At 42.6% G+C, this 23542-nt stretch overlaps 1 protein-coding gene across 1 annotated transcript; it reads left to right on the forward strand.

The window, feature by feature from the left end:
- Positions 1 to 23201, forward strand: paxbp1 (PAX3 and PAX7 binding protein 1). The gene is made up of 18 exons (XM_083772383.1): positions 1 to 452; positions 972 to 1088; positions 10004 to 10219; positions 11219 to 11443; positions 11618 to 11718; positions 12300 to 12529; positions 13233 to 13422; positions 14842 to 14965; positions 15665 to 15767; positions 16575 to 16690; positions 17141 to 17340; positions 17813 to 17960; positions 18629 to 18750; positions 19479 to 19555; positions 20095 to 20161; positions 20747 to 20893; positions 21181 to 21335; positions 21973 to 23201. The coding sequence occupies exons 1-18, from the start codon at positions 149 to 151 to the stop codon at positions 22088 to 22090; spliced, it is 2760 nt and encodes a 919-aa protein (XP_083628509.1). The 5' UTR covers positions 1 to 148; the 3' UTR covers positions 22091 to 23201.
- The last annotated feature ends 341 nt before the right edge of the window (positions 23202 to 23542 follow it).

Genomic DNA, 23542 nt, shown 5'->3' on the forward strand with positions numbered 1-23542 from the left:
GTTGACAGAAAATGGCTGACTGTGAGTGTGAACGCAGAGGCTACTTAGCGCGGCTAAAACCCAAAACCCATTTCTGACTCGTCTTTATTCATTTGCGCCTTTTAAAACGCACCGCAAGGCAGTGCGGCGTCGCAAAGAAGCCATAAACATGTTTAAGAAGGCCAAAAGGGTGAACCTCCGCCGGAGGAACGAGTCCGACGAGGACGAGCACGAGCAGCAGCCGTTATTCGGGCCCGCTGTGGATGAGATCCCGTTCATCACGGAGAGCGCTGCTCAGGCTGCGGGAGCGGCGAACCAGAACCACGGCAACAACGGCGTCCAGAACCTCCAGAGCATCGCGACGTTCAGAGCCGCCAGGAAGGACAAGAAGAGCCGGGAGGCTGCTGCGGCCGTAGTCACGCAGCAGGTGACTGTAGCGCCGAAGGCGCTGCTGAGTTTCGCCGAGGAGGATGGTAACGTAAAGCAATGAGATCATATAACGTTAGCTATGTTGTAGCTACGAGCTTAGCTATGTTGTTGCAATGTTGCTACATCATGTGGTGTGTTTTGTTTGTACAGGTTATATTATGTGCATACTAGTCTACTCTATGCATATACGCTTATTATATAACATATTTGTGTATTGTTTATACTATATATATATGTTCCTATTTTTTTAATGTTCAACATGTCATGCTTTCTACGACGTCCTTTTTATTCAATAAAATAAAGGGTAAAAGATGAAAGCGTGTAAGGCTCACTCGCATATTAGAGTTGCTACTGCTAGTGCCTAAATTATAGTTGTATTAATACTGGTATCTAGGTTTGCAACACTGATGTGACAGATGTGTCAAAGTTTGCATCAGCGTTTAATTTACAGATGTATCATGATCAACTGTGTGTGTCTCCCTTCCCTTTAGTCACCAATCTCATTACACACTAACTTATTTCACTCCCTGGACCCACTGACAACTAGTATGTCGTGTATGTAGATGAACCGGAGGTGTTCAGAGTGAAGAAGTCCTACCACAGTAAGAAGATTGTAAAACAGCTTAAGAAAGAGTACAAGGAAGACTTGGAGAAGACTGGCCATGTCAAACAAGAAGCGGGTGAGTTCATTTCACTGACCTCAGTATTATTATTATAACACCTCACTAAACAAGTTATGTAGGGCTGTGTGTGTCCACTAGGGTTGCGCAGGTACCGAATCCAACATTGAGGAACCGGAATTGGTTCCGTCACATTTGGACCCGTTTTATAACGCTGTCAGAGCCTGTGTGTGGACTTCACATCTGCTATACAATAGGCCCTGCGGTAAGCCCCGCCCGCTCGCTCAGCTGCCTCGATACCGTTGTTAAGCAGGACAAACATCAGCGAACCTCCATTGAGGACCGTGTTATGTCGGCGTTTTTCCGAAGAGGAATAGAAGCATTCACATCAACAACATTCATACTATAATAACGCCATGGTGAAACGTTGCTGTTGGGCGTCCTGCAACAGTGCTTCATAGGCACCCAGAACGTTTGGGGCATTTATTTTTATTCCATTCCCGTGGGTGCGCACAATGTTTACATTCTAGAGGAGGAAGCGGCGGTGGCATCACTCGTTCACCCTCCCTGCTACTATCATACTAGTATTAACGTCAACCTTTACTAAACAATGGTTAAATCAACCGTCTAATAAACAACTAACAACTTACCTTGGAGCAAATGGTGTGCTTTGTAACTTTCTAGTTGCCACTTGCTTGTGTTGGACGGCAGCCACATAACTGAGGATCTGAAAAAAAAGAACGCTGCTTACCCCCCCCCCCCCCCCTTCTGCATCCAAAAAGTAAAGGTCCGCTAATGGTCTAAACTATTTTCTTTGCCGTTCCTAAATTCAAAATAGTTTAGACCATTAGCAGACCTTCACTTTTTGGATACAATGTGCAGAAAATGGTATTAAAGCAGCGAACCGCAGTTAGACCGTGAGCCAGGGGGGTTTGTTTGTACCATTTGGGGGATTAATGCTCATAGTGATTTTTGTGAAGGTATACATGTCTAGAGTCAGAAAATATGTGATAGCATTGCACCAGAGGTAGCTTTATTGGTGTTATCATGCATTTTATTATACAACAATAGGCGAAAATTACATGGGTCAATATATGAAAACATACAACTTAACCCCCTAAAATAAAATATACAAAATGTTTTTCCAATTGATTCTGGTACCTTTAGGTATGCTTGAGAACATAGTGAAAATCTAGTAAAATATATTTTCCAGAAAGGCGTCATTTTCAATATCTAATATGGCTGAGGGGCTTAAAATGGCCATATGAGCAAGGGGGGTTGGTCTGTACCACCTAGGGGGCTAATGCTCAAAGTGATTTTTGTGATGGTATACATGTCTAAAGTAAAGACAAGTAAGACGCGCAAACACGAGAAGCGAACACAGTTTATAAATTGCAATAACAACAATTAGCATACATTAGCAATTATTGAGTGTGTGGTACTGTAAAATTTGTGAAAACAGGGCCGCCACGAGAAGGCTCAGCACCGCTAGCCCCCTATATATATTTATATATATGTTTTTTTGGATTTTTCTTTTTATATAAATATTTTTTGTCTTTGTTGTTTTATACTTTTTTTTCTTCTTTTTTTTTTTAGCTTTTTTTCATCAAGTTTTGTTTGAAATTTCTACAGTGACACTGACAACTGCAGTTTACTTTGCTGTCCATACCTTCACAGCCTAATAATCTAAATCATTGTCCAAGTCTTCAACGTCTTCATCTGAACTTTCCACACTCTCTGAGGTGGATGCCTGGTTCTCACAGTCTGCCAGTCTACACATGTCAGTAGGCTACACTTGAGGCCATTTGCACACACACATTTTGGGAGTGAACATTTATTTGTACAGTTACAGGCCAGTAGATCCAGGACAGCATCAGGTGCAGGCTGGCCTTCCTTCCAGTGCACCACCAACTGTTCAGATTCCCCTTCTCTCTCCATCTTCCATCCTCTGCCAACAGGGCTGGGAACTTGTGGGTCCTGCTCCAAGCATCTTCTCCATATACCAGCCTGGTAGTTAGCTCGCTGTGCATGTTTTGTTAAACAGTCATTACATGGTGGGAGTTGATGACTTTCAATTTCACCTTTTTTGGCACAGAAAAGATGATACCTGAGCTCATTGATCTTGGTGGTTGAGGCTTTTGGGACATACATGAGACATGTAAATACCTCTAGTTTGTCCATCAGTTCTGGGGAAAGGTCCCATTCCGTACCCAACTCAAAGAATATGTCCTGTATTTCCCTGTTGCTGGTGAGAAGTTTTAGGGCACTTGTTTTCCCTTTGCCTGCAAAGGCACTTACAGTGTCACATCCAGTATATGCATGCAACCCAATGAGAGCCCTACAAACCTCCAAGCCAACAGAGGCAGCAACTTTCCTGATGTCTACAAGCCTTGTACGGGTTCTTGTGCCACATTTCTGGAACAGTGGGGCCATAATCCTGTCACAGAATGCTAAAGACATAATGAAAACATCAGTGTCTTCTGAGCAGATGACTACAGACCTTGACCAAAGTCAGCAACAAAACCAGTCTCATTAAATTCATTGTGCATGAATGGAGGAATGCAGAATATAGATCAAAGCTACAGGGAAAGATTCTTTATGCAACTGTGAATGACACATGTTACAGAATTACGTCCCAAGACAGTGAGGAGGTGTCTGCTCTTCAATGTCAACAAGAAGAAGCAGATGGTCGCCTACTTCTCCATGCTGCCCATGCCACAAGAGAGGGATACCAGTCTGTAGTCATCTGCTCAGAAGACACTGATGTTTTCATTATGTCTTTAGCATTCTGTGACAGGATTACGGCCCCACTGTTCCAGAAATGTGGCAAAAGAACCCGTACAAGGCTTGTAGACATCAGGAAAGTTGCTGCCTCTGTTGGCTTGGAGGTTTGTAGGGCTCTCATTGGGTTGCATGCATATACAGTACTGGATGTGACACTGTAAGTGCCTTTGCAGGCAAAGGGAAAACAAGTGCCCTAAAACTTCTCACCAGCAACAGGGAAATACAGGACACATTCTTTGAGTTGGGTACGGAATGGGACCTTTCCCCAGAACTGATGGACAAACTAGAGGTATTTACATGTCTCATGTATGTCCCAAAAGCCTCAACCACCAAGATCAATGAGCTCAGGTATCATCTTTTCTGTGCCAAAAAAGGTGAAATTGAAAGTCATCAACTCCCACCATGTAAGGACTGTTTAACAAAACATGCACAGCGAGCTAACTACCAGGCTGGTATATGGAGAAGATGCTTGGAGCAGGACCCACAAGTTCCCAGCCCTGTTGGCAGAGGATGGAAGATGGAGAGAGAAGGGGAATCTGAACAGTTGGTGGTGCACTGGATGGAAGGCCAGCCTGCACCTGATGCTGTCCTGGATCTACTGGCCTGTAACTGTACAAAGAAATGTTCACTCCCAAAATGTGTGTGTGTTGCAAATGGCCTCAAGTGTACTGACATGTGTAGACTGGCAGACTGTGAGAACCAGGCATCCACCTCAGAGAGTGTGTCAAGTTCAGATGAAGACGTTGAAGACTTGGACAATGATTTTGATTATTAGGCTGTGAAGGTATGGACAGCTGTAAACTGCAGTTGTCACTGTAGAAATTTCAAACAAAACTTGATGAAAAAAAGCTAAAAAAAAAAGAAAAGAAAAAACTATGGGCACATGTATTTATCTACAGTTTGAATTGGAATTTAGTGTTGAATACAGCTACTCAATGTAAACACTCCTCTCTCTTCGTTCAGTTATGTAGCACTGTCTAATCTCCACTGACTGGCTCTTTTTATACTGTGTTATACTGTGTCAATTAACTCAATGCACAGCAGCTGTTTTGTCACACTCAACTGTGAGTACTTGTTAGTTTGACTCAGGTCAGGTCACTGTGACATAAATGTCACAGTGACATTTTAGTACGGTAAAAATACTTCAGATGCATTACTTACACTATAGCCTAGTTCTATCACTATTCTGTCACTGCCTGTCATAGATATTATTGCTGAAGATGCTATTTTTAACAACTTTTTTGTAAAATATATAGTATGGGCTATATCCTCACCATGTTTTAAAGAAAGGGGGTCAATAACCAGATAGAAACATGAATTTGAAGTAGAATGCTTCATTCGGATTTTGAAAACTGTCTTTTAACATGGGGTTATAAATGGAGTGATAACACACAGAAAGCTACCACCAGTGCAATGCTATCACATTTTTTCTAGCACTAGGGGTGTATACCTTCCCAAAAATCACTATGAGAATTAATCCCCCCTTCGGTACAAATGACCCCAAAAATGGGGTCCTGGCTCACGGTCTAGACCGTGAGCCAGGGGGGTTTGTTTGTACCATTTGGGGGATTAATGCTCATAGTGATTTTTGTGAAGGTATACATGTCTAGAGTCAGAAAATATGTGATAGCATTGCACCAGAGGTAGCTTTATTGGTGTTATCATGCATTTTATTATACAACAATAGGCGAAAATTACATGGGTCAATATATGAAAACATACAACTTAACCCCCTAAAATAAAATATACAAAATGTTTTTCCAATTGATTCTGGTACCTTTAGGTATGCTTGAGAACATAGTGAAAATCTAGTAAAATATATTTTCCAGAAAGGCGTCATTTTCAATATCTAATATGGCTGAGGGGCTTAAAATGGCCATATGAGCAAGGGGGGTTGGTCTGTACCACCTAGGGGGCTAATGCTCAAAGTGATTTTTGTGATGGTATACATGTCTAAAGTAAAGACAAGTAAGACGCGCAAACACGAGAAGCGAACACAGTTTATAAATTGCAATAACAACAATTAGCATACATTAGCAATTATTGAGTGTGTGGTACTGTAAAATTTGTGAAAACAGGGCCGCCACGAGAAGGCTCAGCACCGCTAGCCCCCTATATATATTTATATATATGTTTTTTTGGATTTTTCTTTTTATATAAATATTTTTTGTCTTTGTTGTTTTATACTTTTTTTTCTTCTTTTTTTTTTTAGCTTTTTTTCATCAAGTTTTGTTTGAAATTTCTACAGTGACACTGACAACTGCAGTTTACTTTGCTGTCCATACCTTCACAGCCTAATAATCTAAATCATTGTCCAAGTCTTCAACGTCTTCATCTGAACTTTCCACACTCTCTGAGGTGGATGCCTGGTTCTCACAGTCTGCCAGTCTACACATGTCAGTAGGCTACACTTGAGGCCATTTGCACACACACATTTTGGGAGTGAACATTTATTTGTACAGTTACAGGCCAGTAGATCCAGGACAGCATCAGGTGCAGGCTGGCCTTCCTTCCAGTGCACCACCAACTGTTCAGATTCCCCTTCTCTCTCCATCTTCCATCCTCTGCCAACAGGGCTGGGAACTTGTGGGTCCTGCTCCAAGCATCTTCTCCATATACCAGCCTGGTAGTTAGCTCGCTGTGCATGTTTTGTTAAACAGTCATTACATGGTGGGAGTTGATGACTTTCAATTTCACCTTTTTTGGCACAGAAAAGATGATACCTGAGCTCATTGATCTTGGTGGTTGAGGCTTTTGGGACATACATGAGACATGTAAATACCTCTAGTTTGTCCATCAGTTCTGGGGAAAGGTCCCATTCCGTACCCAACTCAAAGAATATGTCCTGTATTTCCCTGTTGCTGGTGAGAAGTTTTAGGGCACTTGTTTTCCCTTTGCCTGCAAAGGCACTTACAGTGTCACATCCAGTATATGCATGCAACCCAATGAGAGCCCTACAAACCTCCAAGCCAACAGAGGCAGCAACTTTCCTGATGTCTACAAGCCTTGTACGGGTTCTTGTGCCACATTTCTGGAACAGTGGGGCCATAATCCTGTCACAGAATGCTAAAGACATAATGAAAACATCAGTGTCTTCTGAGCAGATGACTACAGACCTTGACCAAAGTCAGCAACAAAACCAGTCTCATTAAATTCATTGTGCATGAATGGAGGAATGCAGAATATAGATCAAAGCTACAGGGAAAGATTCTTTATGCAACTGTGAATGACACATGTTACAGAATTACGTCCCAAGACAGTGAGGAGGTGTCTGCTCTTCAATGTCAACAAGAAGAAGCAGATGGTCGCCTACTTCTCCATGCTGCCCATGCCACAAGAGAGGGATACCAGTCTGTAGTCATCTGCTCAGAAGACACTGATGTTTTCATTATGTCTTTAGCATTCTGTGACAGGATTACGGCCCCACTGTTCCAGAAATGTGGCAAAAGAACCCGTACAAGGCTTGTAGACATCAGGAAAGTTGCTGCCTCTGTTGGCTTGGAGGTTTGTAGGGCTCTCATTGGGTTGCATGCATATACAGTACTGGATGTGACACTGTAAGTGCCTTTGCAGGCAAAGGGAAAACAAGTGCCCTAAAACTTCTCACCAGCAACAGGGAAATACAGGACACATTCTTTGAGTTGGGTACGGAATGGGACCTTTCCCCAGAACTGATGGACAAACTAGAGGTATTTACATGTCTCATGTATGTCCCAAAAGCCTCAACCACCAAGATCAATGAGCTCAGGTATCATCTTTTCTGTGCCAAAAAAGGTGAAATTGAAAGTCATCAACTCCCACCATGTAAGGACTGTTTAACAAAACATGCACAGCGAGCTAACTACCAGGCTGGTATATGGAGAAGATGCTTGGAGCAGGACCCACAAGTTCCCAGCCCTGTTGGCAGAGGATGGAAGATGGAGAGAGAAGGGGAATCTGAACAGTTGGTGGTGCACTGGATGGAAGGCCAGCCTGCACCTGATGCTGTCCTGGATCTACTGGCCTGTAACTGTACAAAGAAATGTTCACTCCCAAAATGTGTGTGTGTTGCAAATGGCCTCAAGTGTACTGACATGTGTAGACTGGCAGACTGTGAGAACCAGGCATCCACCTCAGAGAGTGTGTCAAGTTCAGATGAAGACGTTGAAGACTTGGACAATGATTTTGATTATTAGGCTGTGAAGGTATGGACAGCTGTAAACTGCAGTTGTCACTGTAGAAATTTCAAACAAAACTTGATGAAAAAAAGCTAAAAAAAAAAGAAAAGAAAAAACTATGGGCACATGTATTTATCTACAGTTTGAATTGGAATTTAGTGTTGAATACAGCTACTCAATGTAAACACTCCTCTCTCTTCGTTCAGTTATGTAGCACTGTCTAATCTCCACTGACTGGCTCTTTTTATACTGTGTTATACTGTGTCAATTAACTCAATGCACAGCAGCTGTTTTGTCACACTCAACTGTGAGTACTTGTTAGTTTGACTCAGGTCAGGTCACTGTGACATAAATGTCACAGTGACATTTTAGTACGGTAAAAATACTTCAGATGCATTACTTACACTATAGCCTAGTTCTATCACTATTCTGTCACTGCCTGTCATAGATATTATTGCTGAAGATGCTATTTTTAACAACTTTTTTGTAAAATATATAGTATGGGCTATATCCTCACCATGTTTTAAAGAAAGGGGGTCAATAACCAGATAGAAACATGAATTTGAAGTAGAATGCTTCATTCGGATTTTGAAAACTGTCTTTTAACATGGGGTTATAAATGGAGTGATAACACACAGAAAGCTACCACCAGTGCAATGCTATCACATTTTTTCTAGCACTAGGGGTGTATACCTTCCCAAAAATCACTATGAGAATTAATCCCCCCTTCGGTACAAATGACCCCAAAAATGGGGTCCTGGCTCACGGTCTAAGTGGGAGGGAACGTGACTGGAGGCTGGAGCCTGTGGCTGCATGCCGTCCGACCAACACAAGCAACTGAGCGTGGAGATTAGAAAGTTACAAAGCACACCATTTTGCTCCAAGGTAAGTTGTTAGTTGTTTATTAGACGATTGATTTAAACATTGTTTAGTAAAAGTTGACGTTAATAGTATGATTTAGTAGCAGGGAGGGTGAATGAGTGACCGCCGCGTCCTCCACCTCCAGAATGTAAACATTGACATGTGCATGATGTGCGCACCCACGGGAAAAGGAATAAAAATAAATGCCCCAAACGTTCTGGGTGCCTATGAAGCACTGTTGCAGGACACCCAACAGCAATGTTTCACCATGGCGTTATTATAGTATGAATGTTGTTGATATGAATGCTTCTATTCCTCTTCGGAAAAACGCCGACATAACACGGTCCTCAATGGAGGTTCGCTGATGTTTGTCCTGCTTAACAACGGTATCGAGGCAGCTGAGCGAGCGGGCGGGGCTTACCGCAGGGCCTATTGCAAGACCGGTGCTTCTCAAAAGCTTTTATATTTATAACTCTGAGAGCGTAAAAAGGAACATGTTTCGTTGTGCATGGGCTATTTTCGGTGAGGGAATCTGGTAAAGTATAGATTGGTCAGTGGTTAACACCTAGAACGCCCAGGGGTATTTAAGACCATTACATCAGAACGCCCAGCAATTTACAGCAACGGAGCACATTTAGCGACGCACCAGGTGCTATCCCGGAAGTAGCTTGATGTAGCCAAAACACTCCCGAGGCGATCAACAACAACGGGAGGTATGATTAACCCATTCTGACCTGAGATCAGATTCATACGAGGTTTCCACTGGACACACACTGGTCTGATTAACCCATTCTGACCTGAGATCAGATTCTAGGAATGTCAGTCGCTCTTCGATTTTTCAAAAATAGCAGACCTACAAGCTCGTATCGCGCCACTCGGTGGCGCGATATGAGCTTGTAGATCTGCTATTTTTCAATAGCTAAAGCATAACATGATGCCGACACCAAAATGGGTGCCCGGTCAATGGGTTAATTCGGGACCGCGATGGGCCGTCTAAAACATAATCTTTGCTTAGAATTGGACGGAATGATTTAGATCAAGTTATTCACGTTTTAAGATTTTTGATCTGACCCGCTAAAATTGGGGATCTGTTTTTAATATCAATAAGAAGAACTCTGTTTATGCCGCTCGGGGTGTTAACTTGTCTCTCGACTGCGTGTACTTTTTGTCCAGATCCTTCAACCCTGCTTCCAGGGGTCAAAGTTGAGCCTAGCAGCAGAGCGGGCAGCGAGCAGGGCGAGGAGGAGATGGAGGTGGACAGTACTGACGAGGTGGTGGAGGCACCAAAGAGTCTGGCTCGGGGCCATGCTCACCACGGTCAGGCCTCCAAGGCTATCCCCGTTGCTGGGACCTTTAACACACTGTCTTCTCTCAGCACCCTTAGACCTGGTAAGACATGCATTAACTGATGCTAATTCATGAGCGTGTTGTAAGCTTATCATGTGTTTGGTATGAACATATCATGTCTTCGGACACAAAACATTTACATTGAGATGTTAATTATTGTACTCACTACTCAGTCAAAATATGTATTTTATAGAGACAGAAATGACAGACTAGAATGCCCTCGCTCTGGAGATCAGGCTCGCAGAGTCCATCCCCCGCTTCAAATCCCTCCTGAAAACGCACTTTTATAAAGCTGCTTTTATCCCCTAAATGTTTTAACCCATTATACCCTGGCCTACTGTATTTCTGCATATTGCTTGTTTTACCATCTGTATTATTACCGGTACCTATTTATTATGTAAGGTGTGTATTGTTTTTGTTTTCATTCTCTGTGAAGCACTTTGTAACTTTGTTTCGAAGGGTGCTACATAAATTAAGCTTTATTATTATTACATTTTGACATCTCATGTAACATTTACAAAATAAGCTAATTTGAATGATAACAGTAATACAGTAGGTCACATACTGTGAAAATAGGCTGACATTTGGTGAAATTCTACAACAATCAAGTCTCATACTGCAACATCAGCAATGCAGTATACAAGAATAAGAACAGTACTTTACTGGTTGAAATACAATTTGTAAACAAGATGGCAGCATCAGCAATGAGGAATGTGCAGGATTAGGAGTATAATAGAATGCACAGCGAAGTAATTGCATGCATATGTACGCTTTCTATGTACATCTGTGCAGTAACGGACCAATACAGCGTATTAATTTTTTGGGTTTTGTTTAGTCCCTTTTTGTTTGGTATTTCCAAGCTCGCAACATATTGAGCTTGGAGATCAGTTATTTTCAATAAAGAGATTTGGTGTAGAGCGGGGGGGAAAAACATTCAGGGTTAATTTTGTCTTTTTTTTAACTTATTACATGATTTCCATTCTTTCCTCCACCTGTGTAATTTCTGAATGAACAGAAAACATGTTTCTTTCCTTCTTCCAGGCGAGATCCCTGACGCAGCCTTCATCCACGCTGCCCGAAAGCGCCGGCAGATGGCCAGGGATCTGGGGGGAGACGCCCCCTTGGTGGAGACGGAGGCCCCTAAGAAACGCTTAATGCGGGAGGATGAGCACGATGGCAGTGACGATGAAGACGAGGACGAGAAGAGGATCAGCTTCAGTGGAGTCAAGAACAAGAGCCAGAGACAGAAGATCGCAGAGGAGATTGGTTGGTGTTGAAACCATCAGTGGTTTCCCTTTGGTTTTTGAAGATTGTCCAATCATTTTATTATTTTTACGTTTCCATAATGTCACGTATTTGCAAATTGTGCAGCCTGCTGCCTAAGCTATTGGCACAGCTTGAGCATATATACAGGGTTGCTTTGTACTTTAATGTGTTCAGGTATCGAGGGCAGTGATGACGAGGCATTGGATGCGGGTCATGATGAAGAGATGAGCCGTTGGGAACAGGAGCAGATCAGGAAGGGAATCAGCATCCCCCAGGTGAGCCACGCTGACAACACTTGGACTTGCATAGCCTTGATGTTTTTGACCAAGACAGTAAAGAGCTTTTTTCGAATTTCTGCACAATATTGTACCAAACAACAATGAGAATGAGTGGTGCTATTTAAAAAAAAGAGTTGAATTTATTATCTGAATTCAGTAAGTGCTATAATATTGTCCTGTTGGATTCACTAACCTAATTTCAAAGTGAAACCATTTTTGAAATGTTCAAATGGTTACGTACTATGATATCACTAACTGTGGGACAGTGGGAGAACAACGGCGAGCGATCATGAATTTCATTGTCTTATCGCCTAATCGCCCGCTATCGCCGGACGATGTCGCCCGAAAAGATGAATTTGTAGCTTTTCGGGCGACGTTCCTCTGCCTATCGCCTGTTTGCCTGCTATCACCAGTAGTCGCTGGAAAATTCGTCTGTCTGGCGCCCGCTGTTAAAATGCACTGTAAGGGGTTGTTACTTTTCGCAGGCTGTCATTTTGTCACAGCAGGTAGTATAGTGGTATTTAAGTTTCTATACATCAGTTGAATTTTCCGTATGGTGGGTCTCTACTCTCTACCAGGTCCAAGTCCCGAGCAGTCAACCAGAGGAAAGCACGGTGTACTACCAGAACAGCTACGAGAGCCAGCCATATGGATCCTCTTACAGTATGCCTTACACCTACCCGGCTCTGCAGAGCAGCACTAAACCTCCTGGTCAGACAGACAATGGCCAGAGCGTGCCCTACAGGGCTCCTAGCAGTGACCTGACCCCTGTCTCTTCTGATCTGGTAAAGAAACGCCTGAGGGACAGGTAGGTAGAGCAGCAACTCTCGCCATACCCTCTACTACTACTACTGTCAGTCCCTCAGCACCAACTGCTGCTGCTGCCTGTTAAATGTGCTGAGTTCCTGTGTGAAGTCCCACGTGGCTAAAAATGGAGAGAACAATCGCACTTCAAAGTTAAACGAGGTGCTGGACAAAACAATAAGTGAAACAAAGTGTGTCAGATTTATTAGCACTGTGAGACGTAATGTTTCGAGCCACCATGCTCTTCAGCACACATCATTAGACCCATACCAGCACAGCTACCTGCAGATTCTGGAACCAGGCTTCAATAACGGTTTGTTACAGATGTGTGTTTTTCTGTTTTTTATTTTTCAACCGCGCTGAGGAAGTCTACTAAACACCAAAAATATCATATATATTGTATACTCTGGACGTCTGGAGCATGATTTCCCCACAATACGTTTGGGGGTTTTTGTTCTTGGAATATATTCTTTTCCAAGTATTCTTTTTGAAGTATCCCTATGATTACTGTACCCGCTCTGTTAATTCTTATATATGTCCTCACGTGTCTTCAGCTTCCTATTATATCTGCACCACCAAAATAGCCACAACAAGCCAGACAACACCACAGTCACTCATTTAGAGATCAATAACGGAGATCTCTGAATCCCACACCCCCATCCAGCTCACTCACAGTCTTTATTTCCTGTGTGCCGTGTTGTCTGTAGGCTCAACCAAATGCGCGCAGGCCACGAGGCTAACACCAAGCGCTATGAGCAGATCACTGAAGAGCTATCCTCCTCTGGAAGTGCCATACAGCGTCTGGAGGGCTCGTCCAATGACAATGCAGAGAAATATAAATTCTTGCAAGAGATGCGAGGGTATGTTGGAGACTTGCTTGAGTGTTTGGGTGAAAAGGTAAGGGAGAAACTATCTGTTGTCTTATTTAGTGTCTAATGATTTATGACCATGACTTTAAAGTGATAGTTTAGGATTTATTTAAGGAAACTTGATCTGATTATGTGGGAAGCTGAGGGTCCATTCAAAGCGATTTTTGAGATCTTAAATACCCATGCACCTGTGCTCAAAAGATACTGTTTCTGAAAGTTCCCATGCCCCACATCTCAAATATTATGTTCCCTTGACTTTGATCTAATTTCTCAGAACCTTTAACTTGCCCAAGGTTTGCTCAAAGTCTGCCAAGAAATTCTAATAAATTATGCGTCCAGTATTTGACCAGACACACATTTTTATAATGAACATTTCTTTTATTCTCAGTCTGTGATCAATCAGACAGACCAGACGATTAAGCTAATTCAGAAGCCTATCCCTTTAAGCTATTTGTGTCAGTCGTTAATTATAAAAAGCGAATAAATAAATTACCTAGGATCACTGTCAACAATATGATGTGCCTGCTTTAGTGCTTTTATAATAGAAGTAATTGATAACTAATTACTAATCAACAGGATCACTAGTTTGGTCTTAACCCATTCTGACCGGGCACCCATTTTGGTGTTGGCATCATGTTATGCTTTAGCTATTTAAAAATAGCAGATCTACAAGCTCATATCGCGCCACCGAGTGGCGCGATACGAGCTTGTAGGTCTGCTATTTTTGAAAAATCGAAGAGCGACTGACATTTCTAGAATCTGATCTCAGGTCAGAATGGGTTCATCAGACCAGTGTGTGTCCGGCGGAAACCTCGTATGAATCTGATCTCAGGTCAGAATGGTCTTAACTCCCACAGTTGCAACTGCACAAGGAGTGGAGTCAGTGGCTGCAGGCTTGCATGGCTTTGACCTCACCAATGTCCATTTGATTCCCATCCACAGTACAACAGAGCAGAACTGCATATTGTAGTCAACGGAGTGTCTCTGTTGGTCGAAACGAAGAGCGTTATGATGGATGTTATTATCACAGATCAACAAAATGTAATGAATTAACCAGATAACAGAATGTGGTTTTCAGCATTACAGTGTAGCAAATGTATGAGTATGTTGTTTGAGGAATTAATTACACTGGTCTGTGTTTTGGGCTATACTAGAGCCTTCATCAGGGGATTGGAGTGCCATTGCTATTTCCAATTATCTGGTGTTTTTTTTTAATACTAAGTGATAATTATTGACTGCAGCTAAGTATTGAGCCACAGCCTAGGAGGCAGTCAGAGGGGCATTCTGAGATCTCAGGGCTTTTGGCCATTATTATTTCGGACCCCACCTACTGTACCTACATCCATCACATCGCTCTCATGTGCTCAGCCAAATAGGACGTCCCTGTGACTCGGCGCCCCACCTTCTGTAGGGTTCAGAGTTCACAGAAGGCATCATATCTTTTCAGGTGCCCACTGTGCTGGAGCTGGAGGCGGCCATGCACCAGTTACTAAGGCAACGGGCCTCCCGACTCGTCCAGAGAAGACAGGATGATATTAAAGATGAATCGGCGGAGTTTGCAAGCCTTTCAAGTCAGTCCATCTTGAAGGTTTTTATTATTTATTTGAGCGGCCTCGTTGATTCTGTGTATGTCTGAGAGAGAGAGAGAGGCACCCATTCACTGTTCGCTGTTGCTCATCTTTGCCCCATGAGTGTGACAAGCTTGGTTGAGGGCTGATTCCAAGTGTCTGTGTGAGAGATTGTGTGTGTGTGTGTGTGTGTGTGCGTGCGTGTGTGTGTGTGTGTGTGCGTGCCTGCGTGTCCCCTATTTACTTGGCTGAGTCACACACTCGGCTCAAGGCACAGTAGCATCAGTTCATTCTGGTGGCGATTGATCGTTCACTAAGTAATGATGATTTAGTGATGTGACGTCACTGTCACATTGCACTGTAAGGTGTCGCAAGCCAAAGGCAAGGTAAGTGGCTTAAAAACAAATGACATCTGAAACACTGTAATTCTAAGTGGGTGTGCTAAAGCATATGGACTTGTTGCAGGCAATGAATTTGAAAGGTTTGTGTGTTTAGGTCTGTATTTTAATGTAATTTGTGGGTTGAACAACATTCAGTAGTTATATATATATGTTTTGTAAATGACCAGTGTGTGCTGCACATTGTGGAAGCTCTATTTAAAGTGTTGGAAAGCTAGCAAACAAATTGAACAATTCCAGTAAAACATAATCTGGTTGCAGGCGTATTTGGTCCTGATTCTAACATAACTCCTGTCTCTTCCAGGTAAGGCTGTCATGGCTCCAAACATGGACTCGTTCGGTCGAGACCGCAGTGTTTACCAGGAGCATGGTCGCCAGAGGAGGATAGCTGAACGGGAGGCGCGACGGTAGGTCCTTATCAGTACAGTTCCTCTTTATTTTGATACTATACTATACTATCCCATTCTGACCTGAGATCAGATTCATATGAGGTTTCCACTGGACACACACTGGTCTGATTAACCCATTCTGACCTGAGATCAGATTCTAAAAATGTCAGTCGCTCTTCGATTCTTCAAAAATAGCAGACCTACAAGCTCTTAGCGCGCCACTCGGTGGCGCGATATGAGCTTGTAGGTCTGCTATTTTTAAATAGCTAAAGCATAACATGATGCTAACACCAAAATGGGTTCCCGTTCAGAATGGGCTATACTATACTATACTATACTAGTTATGTTATCCAGATTTATGTGGGGTACTTGTCATGCAAATAGATTTATGTTTGCTTGTCCACGGCTGCTGCAAATTGTTATTTTGATCTTTTGTCATTCAGGCAGATGCTATGTTTGATGTGCTTTCCTAGTGGCACTTTTTCATTGGCACTCCATTTACTTGAGCACTTAACCAACTAAACCTTGTTTTGTGCCATTTTACTCTTGTGCTTTGTAATTTGCCTCTGCATAATAGTGTAAATTGACTCTGTCACAACAAAGTTTCTGGGATTTATTTTGAGATATAAATCTTCATAAACCCAGCATTATTCCAATATATTATCTTGATTGGCCCAATTATTTGTGCACAGTTGAGTAGTATATATAGTATAGTATATAGCTAAATTATTGAATTATTGACAGTAAAATAACCCAAATGAATATTTGTGTTTAATTATAGAAAACGCCATCTATAATAATGACACTTTTTGTGTCCGAGTGTAGAACTCGGAGGCGTCAGGCCAGAGAGCAGAACGGAAAGATAGCCGAGCACAAGGAGGGTCTCTCGTCTGACGACGAGGAGACCACCACTGACATCACCAGTTTCAACATGGAGACAGGTGAGCCGCGTGTGGGTTCAGACTGGAGTCACACACACATTTATTCTTGCGTTTGTCTGTTGTTTGCCAAGGTCACACAAAAACGTTCTAAGACTTTAATTTAACCCATTCTGACCTGAGATCAGATTCATACGAGGTTTCCGCCGGACACACACTGTGTCTGATGAACCCATTCTGACCTGAGATCAGATTCTAAAAATGTCAGCCGCTCTTCGATTTTTCAAAAAATAGCAGACCTACAAGCTCGTATCGCGCCACTCGGTGGCGCGATATGAGCTTGTAGATCTGCTATTTTTCAATAGCTAAAGCATAACATGATGCTGACACCAAAATGGGTGCCCGGTCAGAATGGGTTAATTTAAATCTCTCTTGTTTCTTTTGTATTGAAACAGCCGTGATGTCATTGATGTACTGTATAATAAGATTTTTAAACTCTCCTCCTTCATCCAGACCGCATCATTCGGGAGAGTAGGAAGGTGTTCGAGGATGTACTGGAGGATTTCCATTCCCTTGACTGCATAAAGTCTCGTTTCGAGGTGTGGAGGAGAGAGTTCTCGGACTGCTACAGAGATGCTTACATCGGCTTGTGCTTGCCCAAACTCTTTAACCCCTTAGTCCGTCTGCAGCTCATCACATGGAGCCCTCTTGAGGTGTGTGTGTATTGACTAGAGTTGCACCTTGTACCTAATATTAGCATTCGCTGATAAAAATGTAAACGGTTATTTCAAGTTTGACGTTATCCACATTTGCTGACAGTTTCATCTCGGATTATAGCTTGGATACAGCGATTTATATATGAGATCAGGTTTCAATACTAAAACAAAAGCCAGGCATGCACTTTGTAGGAAGGTTAATATGGTTTAAAACGTGGGTTTGAATATGCCTTGTGTGTTGATTGTTTTCGTAGTTCTTCACAACATTAAGTGTCACATAAACTAAACTGATGCTGATATAAGAATGAATGGCAAATTGGTGATAACCGATAACTGCCCTTAGTGTTGGATAATGATTTAAAGATCTCTCCATCCCTACTTTACCTTCTTTCTGATTATAGATAATTAATATTATATATATTTTCTTTCTTATCAAGTTTAAATAACCTCCTTGTTTGTCCCTGGCCAGGCGGAGTGTGCCAACTTTGAGTACATGTTGTGGTTTGAGTCGCTGCTGTTCTATGGCTGTGAGGAGCCCAGCAGATTGCACAAGGGGGATGTGGACATCAACCTGCTGCCCGCCATGGTGGAGAAGGTCATCCTCTCCAAACTGGCAGGTAAAGAAGGAACAAACGCTAAATAAATTGTATACCATTAGCTTTCAGGCATTGAACACATGCATGGCTATTTTTTCCAAATGGGTATATTCTGCATCCATAAAAAATAAATAAAGAATCTCTGTGCACAGTACAGACATAATTGCAAAACCAAATTTAACACGGAACAGCGGGATTCTGTGTTCAATTTGGCTCTTGCTGTCAAAGATATAACTTAAAGTGTTGTTTCAAAAGATTTTTTTGTCATTTTACCAGTCTGTCACACCTGAACAACAACGTTCTGAAATGGGTCAAAAATAGACTATTTCACCCAACCCTCCCCATTCTGGATGCCAATACTATGTGATAGAGTCCTGGAGCTACAGTGAAGGGGAAGGTCACATTATGGACCTAATCAATTTAATCTGATGGAATTTTAATCATGACCACTGTGGACATGTAATATTGGACACGGCAGACACCCTTGAACGCCAGTGATGTGGTACAATTGATGCAGCAATGCTAAGTTAAGTTGTAAACTTGTAATTAATCCAAACAGTGCTAACAACCCACTGTATATTTGCCATTATTGTTGCTGTTTACGTCCAACACATGTTTGATCAAAGTTAAGCACCTACTAGAGACAATACGGAATGGGAATTAAACTACTCTTGTTTTTGTCTTTTCAGTGTTGGCAGAGCAGGTATGGGACCCCCTGTCCAGCAGTCAGACAGCCAGGCTGGTGGCCTTCATCCACAGACTGATGAAGGGCTATCCCACCGTGCTGCACGGGGACAACCGCTACACGCAGGTACTGAACAGCAACTGCTGGCATTATGCCATACGCATAATATCAGTTTAAGCCCAAACCACACCAATGGTTTTAGTATTCGTCCCAGTGGTGTGATATGTCCTGTTCCACGTGGGCTCATGGTAGCACATGTCGACGCAAGTTGACCCAAGTGATTCAATGGGTTCAATTCAATGGTTGCTTGCAACTACATGCGTCTACTCGCAGCCGTTTGGTTGCAAGGAGTTGCATGGTTATTTAGGCTTGAGTTAATCTAATAGCGGCCTGGGCTGGCCGAGCGGTCCAGGCACAAACCGATCCCGAGACAACCTTTGCTGCTTGTCTCCCCCCCCCCCCCCCCCCCCCCATATCTCTCCCCCTTTCCTGTCTAACCTACTGTAAAATCTATCAATAAATATCTTAAAAAACAAAACAAAAATTAAGTATAAAAAAAAGTATTATACTATTGCTATTTAGTAAATAGGGCTCATCGTTTTAGTTTTTTAGTTTTTGTGTATATATCTATTTAATTTGGACTGGTGAATTGATAATTGATTGATAATGAAAACATAACAGTGGAATTCAAGAGAAATTTGAAAAAAGACAAGCAATTGATATATTGAATAATAAAATACTGCAAGTTCCTGAAACCAAATATAAAACATTTGATATCCGGTTTTGGTTTCCCCATTTCAAGTTGTAATTGTTCTTACTTTGAGTTCATTGGGCTGTTCGCTTTTCCTTGACAGGAGTTTCTGAAGATGGTGGTCTTGCGAATCAGGCGGACGCTGGACGAAGACGTCTTCCTACCACTGTACCCCAAAAAGTAAGCTATCCATCCACTCAAATAATGTGTTCATGATGGAGTGGGCTCACCTGTACATGACTAGCTAGTGCGTTGACCGTGTAGTGTCAAGATCCCCGCTTTGATTCTGGCTGTGTTAAGACCAATCTTTCCCACCTTCTGCCTATTCAGTTTAATCTCTAATTAAAGCAAATACTGCCTAAAAAGAGGTATAGTATATTTAAATGAATTGGGTATAACATCTTGGGACTTCCCAGTTAAACAGCAGGCACTTGGTCTTTAACCCATTCTGACCGGGCACCCATTTTGGTGTCGGCATCATGTTATGCTTTAGCTATTTAAAAATAGCAGATCTACAAGCTCATATCGCGCCACCGAGTGGCGCGATACGAGCTTGTAGGTCTGCTATTTTTTGAAAAATCGAAGAACGACTGACATTTTTAGAATCTGATCTCAGGTCAGAATGGGTTCATCAGACCAGTGTGTGTCCGGCGGAAACCTCGTATGAATCTGATCTCAGGTCAGAATGGGTTAAACCTGTGTGCATTATTTTTCCACAGTGTGTTGGAGAACAAGAATGGTGGCCCATACCTATTCTACCAGAGGCAGTTCTGGTCATGCGTCAAGGTAAGAAATGTCAATCAAAAGCCAGTCTAAAACATGTTAATTAGTTAGTTAGACAGGGTGATATGTATCACCATTGTAATTTGCATTACTTATCAATGACCATAAAGACTACCGGTAATCTACTGCAGTATGGCCAACATGGATGATACTAATTATAAAGTCTAACGTAAGAAGGGCTACAAAAAGCAACAGATCAAATGTGTGATTTCTTTGAGACATGGAAATGAAAGGTTAATAGTTATAAAACTGAAGTCAGCTTTTGATTGCAGAAAAGCTGATTTGCAAACTTGGTTTGTACGTATAATGAGATATTGTCCAGTGCTTTAAAAACATCTGTCATTTTGAACTAAATATAATTTAAGACTCCCAATAGTATGTTTGCCCTCTCCTTTTTTGTGTTGTGCTTTAGCCAGCTGTGTGTGATATTTGTGCTCTATACCATGTGATCATGGTCTTAAGTCAGAGAAATTAAATATGATCCCTCTTAAAGCTATTATTTTTCTATTATTTAATCCACGGAATGCAGCTCAGCATGCTTTGGGTTCTGAATGTATTCCATATGAATGTTACCGTCTCTGTGCATAGCTCCTGGCTAACATCCTGCAATGGGAGGGCATTCTGTCCACTTCCTCTCTGAGGGAGCTGGCTCTGGACAGCACTCTGAACAGATACATCCTCTCTGCCTTGCAAACCACTGACGCTGCAGACGACAGTGTACACAAGTGCCAGCAGGTACAAGGACACACACACACACACACACACGCACGCGCGCGCGCACGCGCGCGCGCACGTGCGCATGCATATCTGACAGTTATTTCCACACAATTAATTGTAACAAATTGCCATCAATTACTAAAAATTTGGTATGGGCAATATTAAAACATCTATTGTAATGTCAGCAGGAACCCCATTAGACACACACACACACCATAAGACAATAAAAAGTGCAATGAAATAAATGTGCATGAATTATTATATTTCCCCTTTTAACTGCCCACTCTTGTCCTCTGGTCCTGCAGGTGGTGGAGTGTTTTCCAGCACACTGGTTCTCAGGGCTGAAGGGCCAACAGACTTTGCCCCAGCTTGAGCCCTTCTGTCGCTACCTGACCCACCTGGCCAGCTGCATGTACCGCTGCAGCCTAGGAGGCTCCGACATTGAGCGCCGCGCCGCCAAGTCAGTTGTTTTCCTGCTGTTGGGGAGAGGAAGGGGGGGGAGGGCGGGGGGGTCACACCTGGATTGGTTGGACTTGGATTTTGACTGTAGAGTCAGGGAGTCAGGACCTATACTGTATATCTGCTGCTGCTTTAAAGTCATTCCTGTTTTGGAACAGTCCAATCATTTGTGTTCTATTGCCCTCTAGTGGTATAGTGCAAGATTTGTTGTAACAAAGGTTGGCAATAGGCTGAAGTATGTTATGTTATAGGCTTAATTGACCTGTTGAGGTAGATTACACTCACTTCTTGACCTAAATCGTGAAGCTTTAAAGTGATGTTAGGGTGTGTTCAAATTTGTTAAATTGTGGGTTCGTATAATTTTTATTCCACTAATGAGAGTGGGTGGAGGTGTTTAGTTGTATCTGAACAATATAATGCAAGCAGTATTATTTGTAAAGTCATCTACATGCCTGAATGATGAGCAAAAATAATGCAGTTTGTTTTTAATTGGTGCCTATAATCCGTAGAATTCTGGTAAACACAATCTGTAAATGTTGGACTTACTATAGACTGTATTTGTTAAATCTCTGAAATGTTATTGCCTTTGGCGTGTACTAGCCCATAAGTGATCGTCGTCATCTTATCTGTGTTGACAGGGAGCAGATCAAAGAGGTGGTGAAACTGCTGAGTCAAATGCACGCCCTGGACCACATCATCACCGTGGCAACGGAGCATGGCATCAAAGAAATCAAGCCCCTCTTAGAGGCCAAGTGATGGAAGGACCAGACAACATCATGTGAACACACTGCATTGGACAACACGGGAATGCTTTCTTTCTTTTCTTTTTTTTCTCTTTTTCAACTGCGTTGAATAAGGCTGTAAAATGGCTATTATAGCCACAATCGTAAGTCCTGTGGACATTTGAAGTGTTACAACAACAAACGGTAGTTTTGTTTGTACCACTTCACCAGCAGACACCCCTACCAGCCACAGCGCATGCTACTGAGACACAGCTCCACAACATCGTTCTTGATTGAGAGTTTCTGTTCTTAAATCAATGTACACGATCGATGCAAGATGCGGGCCGGGAGAAAGAACTGCCTCATTTGGGACTGGGAGGATTGCGTCATAACTAGACCGAAATTGGTGTAAATAATGTTAATAGTGTACATGGTCTTAAAGGGGATTACCGTGTCGTATGGATAGCCTGTCCTACATAGTAGCATGTGGGATGACACTGCCTGCTTCTGTCTGATAATATCACACCTGCAAGTTTATACCACACTCCCAACAGATCTAGCCGTAGGAAAGTTTCACCTCTACCATTCACTCCTGTTTTCTCTGTGCCAAAAGGAGAAGTTGAATTTAGGTTGAGTATTTCCCTCATTGGCAAAGCCTGGAGATTGGCTATGATGGGTCAGGAACAGTATTATGCAGTGTGATTGGCATACTGGAAAGGCGCCAGCTTAGGTGTTTCGGGCATCTGGTTAGGATGCCTCTCGAGCGTCTCCCTAGGGAGGTCCTTGAAGCAGGAGGAGACCCTGGGGCAGACCAAGGACCAGATGGAGGGATTACATCGACTCACTGGCCTTGGAACTCGGGATCCCCCAGGAGGAAGTTACTATGTTGCTCTGGAGAGGAAGTCTGGAGCTCTCTGGTGGAGTTTTTGCCCCCGCGACCCGACTGGATACGCGGTTGAAGATGGATGTATGGATGGATTGGCATACTGTACCTACCTTGCTCCTGGCCACTTCCTCTGGCTCCGCATTCACCCATGTTTGAACTTGTGATGACCCTATTGGACTGAGGAACTTCAGATCTTTTTAAATAGTCTGACCTTTTGTTTTAAATATGATTTGCCTGTCAATAAAATATGGTTCTGGAAGACTGTTCAATTTGAATTTGAGGGTCCCATTTTGTGTTTCGGGTAGACTTTAGACCAGTAGTCTGCAAGAGCCCTGTAATTTTCTGGGCATAGAGGGGCACAGGTGCAGGGGGTGAGATAACCAGGGTGCATTTCCCCAAATTTAACTGATACCGGTAACTGAATTCTAAACTAACATGAATTGATCCATTCAAGTCTATTTACTATTGTATCAATGGTGCTCCATTTGAAGACAGTTTTTATGTGTCGCGCGAATTGGATAGGGCTTATTTTTTTATTGTCCACATTTTAGTGAAGCTAGTAAACGGGTGACCTGCTGGGCAGGCCATGCTACTTGACTC

This window comes from Protomyctophum parallelum (genome assembly GCF_964188405.1).
Source record: "Protomyctophum parallelum genome assembly, chromosome: 1".
In the NCBI taxonomy this organism is placed as follows: Eukaryota; Metazoa; Chordata; class Actinopteri; order Myctophiformes; family Myctophidae; genus Protomyctophum; species Protomyctophum parallelum.